Here is a 17,137-nt window from a genome sequence, read left to right on the forward strand (position 1 = left end):
TATCATTTAATAATCGCTAACTGCATGCCAGGCATTGTGCTAACTTCTTCACAGTCATTCTCATCTAACCTTTACAATAGCCACACAAGATAGGACTATCATTATAGAAATGCAAACAGACCTGCAGAAGTGACATGGCCTGATTCCCACAGACTGTAAGAGAAGGGCCTGGGGTTTTATCCAGACCTGCCTGACTCCAAAGCATGTGCTCTGAACCACTCTGCTCCGAATGCTACATCTCTACCCGGGATTCTTCCCTTCTTCCCCAGTCCTGTTGGCACATTCTTTTTCATCCTTCAAGAAAGTCTCAAGATCTCTTCACACCTGTGACATCTTCTCCCCAACCTCAGGACATGCTCATAGAACAACTTTGACAGGTATTGTTTTAAACAATGTCTTGCATAGTCAGGTACCTCCTTTATTCATCCTCAGCCTACAGCAAAGTACCTGTCAGCACAGTAGGAACTTAATAAATATCAAATGAATAAATGATGAATGAATAGATGAAGTTACTATGAAAGATGGTATAAAGGAGAAAAAGAGAGCCTAACCTTGGGAAACACCAACATGCAAGTATAGTACAACCAAAGAGACTGGGATGGAAGAAGCAGAGTAGCAGAGGAGAACCTGGGCAGGCGAGAAACACGAACCCCTAAAGACAAAGTTTACAGGATATAAGACAGTGGAAAGAGGGAAGCAAGATAGCAGCTAAATTACTAGTTCAGAGTGAATGGAAATGAGGATCCGGAGGAACAAGTGAAAATTTTTCTTTCAGGGAGTGTAGCCGTGAAGCAAATGAGATCAGTGGGGAAGCAGCTCTTTATATGCTGTGGGAAAGGAAGCAATCCGGGAGAAGTGGAAAACATGAGCAAGGAGTTGCCCACGGAGACAAGCCCAAGGCCCAGGGAGTGTGACTGTACGTGAGCAGAAGGGCCATGTCCTCTTATCTGACAGTGGAAAAGAGGTCATGATGGGGAAAATGTAGGTAGAGGTATTTGGAGGGATGAGGCCAGATGATCAAATGGCCTTAAGTTTACTGTGAGGTGTGCAATGAGTCATCTGTAAGAGAGAGAAAAAGGAATGGGGGCCTTGAGAGAGAAGTAGCTGTGGAAACAGCTGAAGGACGGGCCACGGACAGGTGCAAGAATGGCCGAGCAGCCCGGGGGCCACACTCAACTGGAGACCTGCATTTGCAGTGGTGCAAAAATACCCAGAGGTATATTTTGATGAACAATGAAAATTTGCTGAATCTGTGCAGCCTCAGGGAGACATTCCTGGTCTCATTAGTTTACAGAATAAATACAGAAAGGTACTCAGGGGTCCCTGAACTCCCGCGCATCCGTTTGAAGATTTTTGAAACCTTGCTTATATATGTCTAGGGACTTCTTTACAATAGGCATTCTGTCTGCCAAACCTTATTTTGGGGATACCCATTCACTCTTAATTTCCTCAAACCTTTGTAGTCAGGGATACTTCAAAGCAAAGAGGAAGTCCTCTTTCTAACACCCATATCATCCCTGGTCTGCGGACCCAGCAAAGTGTCATGTTCCCATTAATCTTCAGGGAGCTGTGTGCCATATGTCCTGCGGACCGCGGTTTCCTTCTACAGGAAGATTTGTTTTAGACCCTCACCGACATCTCTTCAGTGATAGAGCAGGGCACATAAATCACTGGGGAGTGAAGGGAGCTGTGTCCTCTGATGAAAAGGAGCAGCTCTTCTGGAGGAGTGACTCTGTCTTCTAGGAGCCTTTCCTCAGCCCTGGTTCCAAGTCATGTAATATGAATTTCAAAGCTAGCTTAGAAAAAGCAGAATTAAAACACCATGAAGTCCCCATTATGCCACTAGGAAGAAAACTCCTTTAACTTTTGTCAGTCATAGATATGCCTTGGTTTTGTAAACAGGACAGTGTCACGTTGTATAATTTTGAAATGGAACATGGAAGAGAATATGTAGAAAATAACTTTGTCATTGCACAAAGAAGTATTATGTGGATCCAGAGGTATCAAGAAGACCTGAAAGCATGTAGGCCACAAAATTCTGATTGTGAAGTTGGTGTGGGTTTTCTGGGGTTGGGTCCCTGGCTCACACAGCTGACTAGAAGACATCTCAGCCAGAGTCCTGGAAGTGGCAACTGGTGCTCTTAGCCACAATGTGACAGTGTGCGCTAGGCTGACTTCAGGGGGAAAAAGTCCCTAGATTCTCAATAAATAAGTAAAAGCTTAAAGAATAGCTTATACTGATAATTTTGTCATAATTTTGATCCTATCGGGAACAGTTTAGAATCCTGTCATAGTGTGTGGAATTTCAATTTCTGATAGTCAGAAACCTTAGGCAACATTCTTTGGAAAAATTCAAAACAAAAAATGTACGAAGAAACATAGTAGTTACTATTTAACTAATATAAATATTGTGAAGCATGCTTTAGTCGTTTAGTAAAAAATACTGATTTTTAATATGTGCCAGACCTTATAACTTAGTGCTGGGACGACATAAAATATAGCAAACAAAAATGGAATACAGCCTCAAGGAGCTCACCTGGGGAGTAGATAGATAATATGCAAGAATCACCAAGGTGTTAGGTAATTATGAACTGTGGTGAGGGGTGTGAAGGAAAGGGACAGCGGTGGTGTCACAGTGCACGGCAGACTAGTGTGAGAGGCCAAGGAGCGTGTGGCCGAGTCAGAGGCCTGCGGCTGTGCCTTCAAGGAAGCACAGGCATTCAGTAGACAAGAGAGTGGGAGTTGTTCCTTGGCAGAGGAGCAATGTTTGAAGCTTGGTGCTCAGGGAGGGAGAGTGATCCTTTCAGGGACCTAAGTGCCAGTGTGGCCGCAGTGCAAGATTCAGGAAGCGGGGAGGGTGGGGGGGCTAGTGAGTCATTCAGGCCAAACCTGGCAGGATCCTGAATCTCCAGTCAAGATTTTGGCTTTTATCCTAAGAGCCATGGGAAATCATTGAATTGTTTATGAAAAGCAATTTCTGAGCCATTAAAAAAGCAAAGAAAAATGAACGGTTTGAACCCCTAAAAGCAGATTAAAATAATTGTGGGGATCATTGTGACTTCTGCAAAGATCCAGTAAATTCTCATGCTCTTGGACCGTTAGCAGAAATGTGTAGTGGGGTCAGTGTCCTTGATGTTTTCTCGACTTGTGGGTGTGGGGGAGGGGGAAATGACAGGCCTTCGTGTTCCTGTAGCTCTGTACCGTTTACAGAGTGCTTTCATATCCACAGTCTCCATTCTTTTGTTCATTTATTCCACCCACTTTTATTGAGGACCTACCAAAGGCCAAACCCTTTGCCCAGAATAAAACATAATTCCTGCCTTCAAGGACCTGAGTAACTAAATTAATGCAGTCACGTGTACAAAGTCCAAAGATAGAGCCTTTGATCACTACAAAAGTTCTCAGACAAAATAATAATTTTTATGTTTTTTGGGTTTTGTTTTTGTTTTTGTTTTTGTTTTTTTGATGAGAGGGTTCAGGCGTAAAGAGTAATCAGCCAGGTGGTTTATAACTAAGCAGGGTCAGGCTGGAGCCTGGATCTGCTCACATGTGGACCTGTCTTGTCTTTCCCACACCAAGATCAAGTTCTGTCCTCTGGAGTCCTTCCCTGGCTACAGATATTGCTACCTGAAAGCTCATGGAAGCACAAGTTAGAAGAGGCTTTCTAATTCCCCCTTTTATTTAGTGCAAGAATCCCTCCCATGACCTCACACCTCAGAAAACTCCCAGTGTCGTAGTCATGGCTTACTCCAACAGTGACCATAAGAAAGTTTCTGCCTTTATCAAGCTAAAAACTATCCATCTGCAGCATCCATTCATTCATCCCTGTTTTGCCCTTTGGGGCGTCGCAGATTACTTACTTCCCCTTTAACAGAACAGTATAGTTATTTGAAAACAGCTTCAACATCTTCCCTAAATGTTCCCTTATCCAGGCCAAACATTTCTGGTTCTTTGAATCATTCCTTCAGCAAATGCGATTTCCAGACCTATCACCACAGTTACCCCTGTCTGAACACACTAGTGTGTTATGTTCCCTTTTAAAAATCTGGCAGCTGGTATTACACATAGTATTCCAAATGTGGTCTAACTAGCTATTACCTCCCTGTGCTTCCATTAATAAAGTAGAAGATTGAGTTAGCTTTTTATTAACGAGTTCAGACTATTTATTATTGTTGAACTTGTGGTCAACCACATCCCCCAAGTCCTTATCATATGACTTGCTCTACAGCTGACTTTTTGAACCCAATGGCAAGACTTTATATTTATCCCCAATAAATTAAACCATGTTTCTATTGGCCTAGTCCAGCTTGTTGAAATCACTTTAAGAAAAAAATGTGCAATGCTGTCATCTAGCAGATTAAGTATCCCTAGTAGCTTTATGTCATCTATAGATGTGGTGACCATGCATTCTACATGTTTGTCCAAGTCATTAACAAGTATGTGGAATAAGACATGCCCAAGGTCTACACGCTGCAGCGAGTCCATCACCAAACACTTCCCTGATGTGTGGGTTCAGACAGCCACTAATACCCCAAACTCGTGTAATCTAGCCCACATTTCTTCAATAAGAAAATGCATCTAAAAGCATGTTTTAAACTGTACTGTAAAAGATATATCTTATCTCACAAGAATATTGTGAGACACTTTGGTAAGTGCCGTGAGAACTAGGACTTAAGTGTGGAATCAGTGCATTTGGTGCAGATCAGACAGAGGTAACTCTGAGCACTAGTGCTTCAAGAGCGTGTGGTTGCTTTCAGAGTTATCTTTAGTCTCCATCCAGGAATTTTTACATAGAAAAGAATGTCAATCATAGCGAGTATCTGGTTCATAAAATGTGTAGTGTAGATATTACAGCCTCTTGTTTACTTCACTCACCTTCCCCACACCCCATATCAGGGCCACAGTAGATATCAAGAAGTCGGTACCCACTTCTGAATACCTGCCAAGTGTCCTGGTCTGCAGTCTTCTGTTTGTTTACAGTTTCTTCTGGTTGAGTCACAGCTGCTTCCAGAGCTACTTGGGAGTAGGACTAACCCTAAGATATTTTTAGTAATTATACAGAGGGAAGAATTATACCTAGAATATCTACTATTTCCATCCTTATCTAGCCTTTTCTTCCTTGATCAGCTTAGAAATTCACCTCACTCCTTTTCTACTCGGAGCGATCTAATTCATTCCATAGCTTTATCTACTGTCACCCAGTCACTCTCACATAACTGTCTCTGGCCCTCACATTCCTCCCAGCTCCAAATCTGTATTTCCAACTACCCCCCAGACATCTCCACCTGAAAGACCTAGTTTGATAAAGCTGCATTGCTGAGATGCTTTATATCTACCTCTGATTATCCCTGGATTGTCACATCAAGCCTATAAGGGATAGGGGAAGAGAAAGGAAGAGATAGACTTTGAAGAATATTTTTAGTTATTTCCTATGTGTCACCTTGTAATTTATTTACTCATAAAATTGAACTAGTGTAGTTTTTTAAAAATATTGTTTATTAGCTATGTTAATAAGTAATCATTTTATTAAACGTAACAATATGTAGAAAAGCACAAGTTGTATTAAAGTGTTTCTTATTTGTCATTGTAAAAGACAATATTCTAGTTGGAAGACAGGACCTAGACTCCAAATTGTATTATAGGCACATATGTAAGAGAAAGCTGTAGTCATCAGAGAGCTTTAACACAGATACAAATAGCAAAACCTAGAGTATCTCCCAAATGTTTTGTGCTTAAAGCAGCACCTCTCTTATTATATGTTGCCTTCCATACACTCCCCCACACTATCAGTGTGATGTGAAGAAAGTAAAAAATAACTAAATGACAGCACTGATCCGGACTGGCCTGCTCATTCGGCAATAACAAACCAAAAAAAAAAAAAAATTCCCCTTAGCCATCAATCATTTAGTAATTCATTTTTTTCCCCACACACAGAACAAACAGATCTCTTCCCCAGGATTCTAACCGGTCACCACATCCCACTGGAAATCCAAGACTTCTGAGTGATGCTCTCTTAGTCCAAATGTGACTCCTTTCTTTCTGGAGACCTGTGAACTCAACCGTACCCCTTTTCCCCACCATTTTACAGGACAGGAGAATAGCAGTTGTCCCTCAAAATTGGAAAGAGGAAGAATGAGAGACATACAGCAGCCTCTTGTCCATAACAATTCTTTTTTATTATTATTATTTTTTATTTTTTAGGCGAGGCAACCCTTGGTCGACCTCACAGATTACAAGGACCTTGTCATCTTACAATCTCTTATTTGTTATTTTTTACACCTACACCACCTCATCTTCCTAGATGGTCTCCCATCAAAGTACTAACCAGGCCCAACCCTGCTTAGCTTCTGAGATCAGACAGGATTGGGCTTGTTGAGGGTGGCATGGCCATAGACTCGTCCATAATAATTATGAAAATTTTCTAGGCGTGCACTGTGGGTTCTGCGCCCTGGAAACAGAAATAGTCTTTGATCCCTTGCCTTGCTCTTGGAAGAGCTTACTTCATGTTATCCTTCAAGTCCTCATATCCACCCTCAGAGATCTTCCTTGGCCAGAAGTGAAGTTTGTGTTGAGCTTCACAGTCTCTTTTAATCTAGGCTCATGATTGGGCAGTACTAATTTCTCAAGAACTCATCTGTTTAATCCCAGAGAATTCCATGTGCCAGTAACCACATCGTTGGTACTTTTAAAAACATATCTCTATATTATCTTGCTTCCTTACCTCTCTGGATTTAAGAGAGCTTCTCTGGTAAATTTATACTCTAAATGTTTTTCTGAGCACTTTACCAGTTAAGAAATTTTAATAGTGAATATATGCCTATACATAGTCCTAAAGCTAAATATTCATCCATCTTCATGTTCAGAGACAAATTCTCTTGCTCTTTGGAGTTTAAAAACATTTCTAAGTTTGCAAGGCCCTGAATTTCTAGAATCTCTCTTCTCTTTCATTTTTATTACAAACTGGCAAATTCTTTCCTGAGTTCTTTATGATACATTACCACCTCAATAACGTTGGTTCCAGGTGCAGTAAATAGAAGACTGCAGAGTCTGGGAATTTGGGACCTGCAAGCCTGACATGCCCTGAGTGGGGCCATGCGCTGCCTGCTTTCGGCTGAGAATGATTCTCTTAACCCCTGGTTTCAGCTGTGAGGCCAGGGAACCTTCAGAGTGAGAAATTTGCAAATCTACCACATTGTATCTCTGATCTTTTCTAACACTCTGGAGCCAGGTATTTTAGAAATCAATGTGCATACAAATCTCCTGTAACTCTTAGTGTTCAGATTCTGATGGAACTAGGTCTTTAGTAAAGCCTGAGATTGCACATTTCTAAAGAGCCCCTCAGTGGTGGAGTCCCAGTGCACCAGATGCTGCTGGTCTGAGGACCACGCTCTTATATCCCGTCTACAACCTCACACTGATGGGTGTAGTGGACACTGCTGGTGCCTCACCTGCATGCTCATCCCCCACCTTCTGTCTGCTTTGCTGTAATGTCTTACACCTGCAACATTTAAAGAATTACCACTGGATGCTAGAGCCATGTCTCCAGGGACGAGACCTAGAGGTGCGTGGAAGTTCTCTACCTCCCACAGGAGGCCATAGCCAATGGCTGACACATGCGGGAATACAGCAGCCTACCTCCCGTGTTCAGATGTGGTGCAGATGCGGAAGTGTTACCCTCCAGAGCATCCTGCAAAATCTTCACTGGAAACCCCACCCTCATCTAGCTCCTCCTTCCTCTTCATGTGCCTCCCTCCCCCCGGCCCCCCACCATGTCTTTCCTGGTTCCTCTGGGGTCACTTCCTTAAATAAATCACTTCTCCATGAAAATAATAAAAATAATAATAATACATTGTCAGACACAACCAACATTAACCAAAACATACTACTAATGTTTTGTTTTCAAACCTCATCTTCTAGAGCTGCGAATTTGTTAGGTTGATGATCAACCTCCTAAGTGTTATCAGGCAGCTATATTACGAAATGTTTTGCCACTTTAGAACATGAATCTCTGGTATTGTAGCCTTCCAAATCAATTTCTACTTTAAGCCAAGGACTCAGATTTTGAGGTTTTGCTAGAACCTTGCTTCTTTCACCAATATCTGTCTATTAGTGAAGACAGGCTAGGTTATGCTGCCTGTCATAATCCTAGAATTTACTTCTTGCTCATGCCATGTGCCCAGTGTTTGTCATTTGGGGGATCTGTTTTACAAATTCACTGCAGGACGCAGGTTGATAGAAAATCCTGCTCCTGTGCCCGGAAGGAGAAGACAGCTAGACGTGGGTGGACACTAGAAGTCTCTACCACGGGGGTCACATCGAGATGATGTTCATTCAGGTCTTTATTGAGTACCAGGCACTGGTTATAAGTACTGAAAAAAAATGGACACGAAACCATCGTCCTCATAAGCTTATACAGAAACCATGATGGTTAATACACTGAGCGGGAGAAGCACTATATACATCTCTGCTCTGGAACTGTTAGTTATTTATTATCCCCTTAGTGTGGACTTGGTTTTTTTACCAAGCTGAGCTGCAAGCAAGTTGAATGTGGTTATATCTTCTCTCTTGGTGTCTAATAGAGTAACTGACTCATTGTAAGTACTCTTTAAGTTTTAAATAATTAATCAAATGACTGAATGATTAAACCATCAGACCAAAACAAGGATTTATTTTAACCTCCTGAGGAATCTGTCTATAGGTGCCTAATTTCTCTGACACTGAGTCACCTAACTCCCTAATCTCTAGAGCTGCCACTGTTTCTAAAAGCTTGGCACTGGGACTCGTTTCTCTACATATGAAAAGAGACGAGGATAGGCTCCCAAGAATTAGGGTCTGTGTTTCTTCTATACTAATGGCGAGTGAACGGGACACTCAGCAAAACTTTCTCTCCAGAAGAGAAAGAAGGACCTTAAGTGTTTAGGTTCATTTGCTTGCTTTCAAAATCCTTTGTGTAGTTAACAGAAACCATCAACTTGCCTTGTTTTTACTATCTTAGAAAGTACAAGTACCCCCATTTCATAATTCCTGATGATTACTTTGAGAATGAGCAGAACAATAAATTTTTCCTTCTTCTGATCCCCTCCTTCCCTCCTTTAAGGGGTAGTAATTCTAGTTTTTAACAGTCTCTGCGAAAACCCTGGGTTGTGCACTGATGTTTTGGATGGTCACTGAGAAAAGGAAGTATAGGTGGGAGAATAGGGCCTTAAAAGGGTTTGTACCAAATGAATAATCCCATACCTATAAGCCTAAAAAAGCAGTTGATTTACTTTCATATCATGTAAAATAATGGCTTTTATAAATGTATTTATCAAAGAATACCTGTTAGTTTGAGATTCGTGAGCTGAGTCATTTTTTAATTTAGCTACATTCCAAATTTTATCATAGTCAAGTTCAGTTCTTACCTTGGAACAAATAGGGCAAATCCAGGATACAGTATTTTCAAACATATTTTTACAAAGTAATCCATTTGGGAAACATGTTCATAGAGAATACAGGTTGACTCTACTCCTGCCCTCAAGAAGTTGACAATCTAGTGATTGAGACAGGTACAAAAACTAGTGACTGTAATACAAACAATACCACTTGTGATTCAATAGAAAAATGGTCAACGTACTATGGGAATACAGATGTAGAGGCACGGAGAGGGCTGAGTGGCAGACAAAGACTTGAGCTGGAACAGTAACTGTAGAATGAAAAAGAAGGCACAACCCGGAGGCTCCGATGACTTCTGGGCTGCTGGGGATGAGAAGAGAGAGGAGGCAGAGATGACATCTAGGGGCCTAGGGTGCTGGAAATGGTTGGGGTTTCTGAAGGAGGAGCCATTATACAAGCAAAAAGCCCAGTAACCTTGAAGTCGCTTCCAGATTTGAGTCTGTGACTCTCTCCTGTGGTTCTGTGTGCACTGTCTTCTGGTAACTCTTCTTTTGGTCTAAATTAGAATACATTCATTACATGTCAGGCACCTAGCTTTGTGCCTTCATCTAGGAATTTTCCATCTTTCTTATTTGCTGTCCTAACAATAATAAAGGCCCAGACTTGGACTGAACTGATTTTGCAAATCATCAGAATCATTCCCAAACATAAGGAGGTTCTTGCCCCTAGCCTCAGGTAATGCTGGCTGTGAACATGATGTTCTTGGAGTTGTTTTTCAAATAGTTCTGCTCTGTTTTCAAATATTTATCCATTTAGGCAACTTCAATATTTATGGCTGAAAGGACATCTGTTCTGCTGGCCTGGCACCTGGCTTCTGAGATAGAACTTTTTTTTTTAAGTGTTAGTCCACTTTCTCACAGTAGGAAAATTAGTTTAGACTTCAAGCAAATGGAGTTATCTGACGTTCTAGTTACAGGTATTTATAAGGGCCTTGGGAGAATGTTGACATGCCTTGTTGGTAGGTTTGGGGGTGGGTGTTTTCATCCCTGCGCAGAAGAGCATCCTTGTAGTAGTAAGTCAACACTCAAGAGCCTGAAAGTTTTTTGCACATTGCATTTCAAGTCCTGAGTTTTAAAGAGTTGTTTTCTTTTCCACAGAGATTCATATGCGCACATAAAGCTGACCCATGGCTGGGCTCCAGCCCTTACAGTTATTTGCCAGTTGCAAAGAAGTAGAGAATGAAGATACTCATGCCTCATCATCCATCATTTTTTTTCTATGAACCTTACAGCTGGATTGAAAAATCTGGATTTGATCTTTCTTTTTTTTTTTCTTAATTTCAATTCAGCTGAACAGCCTTTATGGATATAAAGAAATATAACCAGGAAGTGTTTGTGGTATTGAATCAGAACACGAGACATTTAAAGTCAGCCATTTCAGTAGTGTTTCTTATATCTTTTAAATCAGATTTTGAATATTCTTTTTGCAGGTTGTGTTCCTGACCGGCTTTGGCTATGTGTATGTGGACATCGTCCATCAGTGTGGAACAGTCTTCATTACTGTGGCCCCAGAAGGAAAAGCAGGACCTATTCTATCCAATACCAACAGGTAAATTTTATTATCCCAGTAGTATAGTAAGCTTTCCATCATGAAGTTGTAAACCTATTATTTTCCATTCTTTGTCATCTCTATATCTACATTAAAGCTTTTGGTTAATTATTGTGTAATCCATCAGGATATGGTTATTAGCATTAAATCATACCTAAAATAGGTAGCAATCTATCGTCTTACCTGGATACCCTTTCAGGTTATTCTGTGATAAGTTTAACAAAATGATTTACAAACTAAGGCCTGCATCTAAAAATATATATTATAATTACATTAGCATAAAATGCAAATTAATACTTCGGTATCCACATGACAACCTAGTAATTAGTAATTAGACTTAAAGCTATATCAAAAATATATTCACCTCTTAGAACCACAACGCACCCATTCAAACTGAATGTTAATACCAGATTTTAGAAACATGAATCAAAGAGTTAACATCTTTAATTTAAAAGAACTCATATAATTCAGTAGGAATAATATGAAGATAGCCTCGCCTTCCAAAAATAAAATAACAAAATACATGAACAGAAAACTTGAGAATGAGGAAATACAAGTAAACAAAGAAATGCATAATTAAACAAGATACTACTTATCAAATTAACAATTGAATTTCATCATATACAGTGCTCGTGAAAGAGGGAATTGTTAACCATTTTCTGGAATATGTATAAAGAGCTTTAAAATCCCTTTGGCTTGGAAATTCCAATTTTAAGAGTTTAAGAATTAAAGCAATAATTACAGATAGAGGCAAAGATATATGCGGAGAGATATTTATCCTGTTGCCAATTGTAATGGTAAAATATTTAGAGTACAAATGCCCAGCACTAGGGGAATGGATGATACATAAGTGTGCCATAGATAATATATCCACAGAAAATAGGCTTAGAGGATTATAGTGGAACAGAAAAACATGTATGAGAAACCTAAAATGGAGAAAACGGAATATAAAATTGAGTATATAAATACAACCCTAGTTATGTGTCATATGTACATATACATACATAAATACACGTACACACACATTTACACACAGACAGAGAAAACATACCTAGAAATAAGCCTGAAAAGAAAAGAAAAAAAACTTGATATGAGGTTATAAGTGATTATTATTTAATGATTTTCTGTATTTTATTTTCCTCAGTAAAAGTTAATTTTTGTAATCATAAACATTTATTATTGTTATTAATTTTAACAATATACAATAATGATGCCAACTTTTATACATTTGTTTAAGCCCTTTTTTAAAAAGGGTTCTTTTCATACATGGTTAGGAAGCCATTAATTTGGACCCTGTCAATTTATTATTAATGTGAATTTATAATATTTTCAACAAGGCTAGGTAGAATGTTTTCTTTACCCAGAAGTGTTTGTAAAAAAATAATAGTAAAACAGAATTTGTTTATTCAACAAACATTTTGTCAAGTGCTTACTGGATGTCTGGTGCTGTCTTAGGATAGCAATACATCAGTGAATAAAAAGTCCAAAATCCCGGCTCCTGGGGAAACCACATTCTCATAGGCATAGAATGGGAGGACAAAATAAAACATTTAAAAAAGATTCTGTGGTAATCATAAATCTAAACTTGTTTTATTATAATAAAATGTAAAGGTTGTCATTCTGCAGATATAAAAACAGAGCCCCATAAGAAAGACTAGGAGTGCCAGGGCATAGGGATGGAGAGAATATCGTTTTTAAAAACTAGTGTAAGTAAGCCTCACCAAAAAGTTAACATTTGAGCACAGACCTGAAAGCAGATTAGTAATGTAATCTAGTAATGTAATCTAAAGGAAGAGCTTTCCGGACAGAGGGCACTGCCTGTTCAGAGGTCTGAAGCAGTGTGCCTGGCATGGCAGAGAAGCAGGGAAGGGGCCAGTGTGAGCCCAGCGGAGTAGGTGAGAGTGAACGTAGTGGTCAGAGGTAAGGTCAGAAGAAAGGAGCACAATGCGTAGGGCTTAGTTTTGATTCTGAGTGAAACGAGAAAGTCTTTGGAGCAATTTGAATACAGAAGTTACATGATGTGACCTAAATTTTTTAGATGATCGTTGACTGCTCTGTCGAAATAGACTGTATAGAAGCAAAGGTAGAAGCTGGGGACTACTCAGGAGATGATTACAGTTATTCACAGTAGAGATGCCAATAGTTTAGACTGTGGTGCTGTGAGTGGGAGTGGTAATAAGAAATAGTTAGTTTCTGGATATCCTTTTAAGGAAAAGCCCATGGGATTTTCCTGATGCACTGGATAAGGATTGAAAACAGAGATATCAAGAAGAAGCCTAGCAACTGGTAGAATGCGGTAACCATTAACCGAGTTGGGAAAGACTATATGTAGGTTTGATCAAGAGTTTGATTACAGACATGACAAGTTGAGTGTCTTTTAGACATACGAGTCATTGTGCAGCTAGGCAGTTACATAGATGAGATTGGAGTTCAGGGCAGGGCAGTTCCAGGCTAATGAAGTGACTTTGGAAATTATCAGCATGTAGACGGCTCCTCAAGCCTGAGACCGAACGTGGTCTTCAAGGGGAGCAAGTGGAGATGGAGAAGAGGACGAAGGGCTTAGTCTTGGGCACCTTCACTTCTCTGGGAGAAAAGGATAGAGTCACATAGGTGACTGAGAGTGAGTGACCACAGGTAGAGGATCCGAGCGGGGACAGAACGTATTTCCAGCAGGAGGGAATTACGCCTTTCTAGGTCGAGCAAGCCCCAAACTGAAAGTCCATCGTTCGATTTGGCCACACACAAGTCACTGGTGCCTTGGAGAGAGTTGCTTTGGTTCACTGGCGGGGAGCAGAAGCCCGTGTGGAGCAAGGTTAAGAGAGAACGGAAGGAGAGGACTAGCAGACGATGTGTATGGAACACGCTTTGGAGTCTTAATGTAAGAGGGATCAGAAAAACGAGAGGTAGCTAGGGGAGGTAGCAGAATTCCAAGAGGGATTTTTTTTAAGATAGGAAAAATACAGCATGTTTATAAGCTGCTAGGAACGATGAAAAATGAGGGATAACCTTGAGGAGGGAGGTGAGAGCAGCGTGATTTAGCGCCCAGATCGACGCGCACAGCTGAGCTCTAGGAACGGCGAGCGGGGTGGGGGGCCGGCGACGGGCTGCGCGGTGGGAGCTCGCGGTAAGCTTTCTGCTGCTTGCTTTACTTTTCCAGTTTCAGGAGTCTTGGTTATTTTATTACATCTTTCTGCCTTGCGATGATTGTGGTAGAGGATTAGCACACAAAGGCTAGAGGGGTTTTGGAGTAAAAATCTGGTGTTGATAAGGGAAACACGTAGAGAAACATGACAAGAACTTGTAATAGTCCCTCTGGGAGCATTCCCAATGCCGTGGAGTAGGACTGGCTCTGTCCAGACATGTTATACTAAAAGTTGAGTTCTAATTTATTTCTTATGAGAATCTGATGGGACATCAGGTGGTGTTTAATAAGGCACTGTCATTAAAAAAAAAAGAAGAAGAAAAGAAAGAGAGAGAGAGAGAGAGAGAGAGAGAGAGAGAGAGAAAGAAAGAAAAGAAAAGAAAAGAAAAGAAAAGAAAAGAAAAGAAAAGAAAAGAAAAGAAAAGAAAAGAAAGAAAAAGAAAGAAAGAAAAAAGAAAAGCAGGGGGAGACTAACGCTCTTTGCTTTTCTCCTCTAGAACTCTGGAGAAGATTGTGACATTTAAAATGTTCATCACTCAATTGAGCTTGGCAGTGTTTGATGAGCTCACCCACCACAAAGCATCATCTGAACTTCTGCGACTCACGCTGGACAGTGTTTTCCTCCAGCTGGCCCCTGGGGAGGAGCCCGCCACGGCGCTGCTTCCGCTTTACCGTGTGGGGCTCTACTGTAGGGACCTGCAGTTGGACAACCAGCTGTACAACAAGTCCAGTTTCCACTTCGCCGTCTTGGTCTGCCAGGGAGAGAAAACGGAACCTACTCATTGTTCCAAAATGCAGAATCTCCTTGCATCCAGCAGAGATTTGGAAGAATACAAGGAAAACTGTTTTATCAAACTTTGCCTCACCTTAAATGAGGGCGAGAGCTTCTTATTTGACATTCACGAGTGCAGCTTTGAATTGAAACCTGCCCGGTTGTATGTGGAAGACACATTTGTATACTACATCAAAACTTTGTTTGAGACTTACCTCCCTAACAGCAACCGGGACGGCCACCGAGCGGCGCTCCAGGGCGGCACGCAGACGTTGCCAGTGCAGGTCAGACAGCACGCCAGGGCCCTGGCGAATCCCGTGAAGTTACGGAAACTGGTGATACAGCCAGTGAGTCTCCTCGTCAGCATCCATGCTTCCCTCAAGCTCTACATAGCCTCCGACCACACTCCGCTCTCCTTCTCCGTGTTCGAAAGGGGACCCGTTTTCACCACGGCCAGGCAGCTGGTCCATGCCCTGGCCATGCACTATGCCGCGGGGGCTCTTTTCAGAGCAGGTGAGGACACCAGCTGAGGGTCTGTGATGAGCAAGAGCCTGGGCAAAAAAGGAAATGCTTGGGGGCCGTGCCTTACCGACCTCAAGACTTAGGAAGCTAGAACAGTGAGAAGTGAAGAGATGGGCTTTGCAATTCGACAGCCGTGGATTTAGATCTAGACTCTGCCACCACTAGCTGTAAGGCCTGGGGCAAACTATTGGACCTCCCCAAGTCTCAGTTTCCTCATCTATAAAATAGGTTGTTAAGATTTTTGAGAGGATAAAATGAAAGTATATAAAGTGCCCTGAATTTTTCTTGGCACTTAGTAAACTCAAGCAATGGTGGCCGGTATGTTTGCTGTTCTATAACTTAGAATTATGATTCCATTTAGCAAACACTTTTGGCGCCTTGTAGGTACAAGGCTCTATAATAGCATGCCAGCGCAGCCAGGAAAAGCAGCTCAGGCCCTCAGCGCCTGGGCCTAAAAGAAATCCAGTTCTAGGTTGTTAGCTTTCTTCATTATAGTCCTTCATGAATAGCTGTAGGTGAGCAATTCAGAGGATTTGTTTGCTCGTGAGATGCATAAAGAGCCTTCTACCCCCCCTCCCCGCCCCCCAGTGCAGCCTTCCGTGTCTAGACAGAACCAGAAGAGAAAGCTATCGGTGTCTCAGCCTCTGCAGACCTAAGCTGGAAAAGTCTGCAGCGTGCATGGTTTGAATATGTGTATAAAACGTGGTATGGGGAGGACGGTGTGCTAAAAGTTGAGTTTTGGGGACCAAGTTGTCTCACAATACTCTGTGGTCCTCAGCTTCAAAGTACACGTTCTTGACCTAAATTCACTCTAAAGCAGTTTCCGTTTGATAATCTGGCTCCTTGTGTTCCTATGAATTCAAGCTACAAACAGCAGCCGGAGCTGGTTGTGAGTGCTTTCCAGTACAGAACACTGAAGTCTTACTTTTGGAAAGTAACACCAGAGAGAACCTTTGTAACATTGTACTTGGCTTGGCCAACGCCTGCCAGTAGAAGATTAACATTGTAGCAGTGAATGACGCATGTTGTTGCCATGTGGTAAGATTATATTTTCTCCATAATGAAATTCAGAGTTAATAGGGCTACCCAGAACTCTTAACTAAAAATGACAAGATCTGGGGAAGACCCTGCCTGAACCGTTGTTTTTTTATAGCTTGCACAACAAAGAAGAAATATTTCCCTCTTGCTAAGAAATCATTTAAGAATAAGCAGTTAACATTTCAAATTTAATAGACTGGTATATTTATAAACAGTTTCAGAAACCAACCCTTTCAGGAAGTTTTTGCTTTTAACATAAGAAGCAGGCGTGTGGGTTACCAAGCTCTGACTTGGAGTGGGGAGTAAAGTAAGCCTCACACCAGTACCCACATGACGCAGAGGTGTGGCGAGTACCCGTCTGTATAATGAGCTGGCAGAGAAATTTCAGCGATGGCACCAAGGAACCATGTCCCTACAGCCTGTGTGCTAAAAATGATCTCTCTTTGTTTTGTTTTATGTTTTTAATGAGCTTTCACAAGAACAGTCTGTTTGGATTTTTTTTGTAATCCACCTAAAAATCCTCTAAGCTGTTGTGTTAACCTCATTATATGCTGAGACAAGAAATTCTAATATAGAAGGCCAAGTTTTTAGAGCTTGTTGGGAATTCACACACACACAAAAAATGACAATCTGAAGAGTATCTGGAGGAAAGCAGTGATTAAAAGAATTGGACATAAGATGGT

The 17,137-nt window shown here is 41.2% G+C and overlaps 1 protein-coding gene across 8 annotated transcripts in view; it reads left to right on the plus strand.

The window, feature by feature from the left end:
- Nucleotides 1-17,137, plus strand: part of VPS13B (vacuolar protein sorting 13 homolog B) — a 670,010-nt gene that overhangs the window by 632,334 nt on the left and 20,539 nt on the right. For all 8 annotated transcript variants that reach the window (XM_036233309.1, XM_036233311.1, XM_036233312.1 and 5 more), the window contains 2 exons: nt 10,862-10,980; nt 14,620-15,407. In XM_036233309.1, coding sequence (XP_036089202.1) covers nt 10,862-10,980; nt 14,620-15,407 — 907 coding nt within the window. The remainder of the gene's footprint in view (nt 1-10,861; nt 10,981-14,619; nt 15,408-17,137) is intronic.

Source organism: Rousettus aegyptiacus, unplaced genomic scaffold (genome assembly GCF_014176215.1).
Source record: "Rousettus aegyptiacus isolate mRouAeg1 unplaced genomic scaffold, mRouAeg1.p scaffold_m13_p_15, whole genome shotgun sequence".
Taxonomy (NCBI): Eukaryota; Metazoa; Chordata; class Mammalia; order Chiroptera; family Pteropodidae; genus Rousettus; species Rousettus aegyptiacus.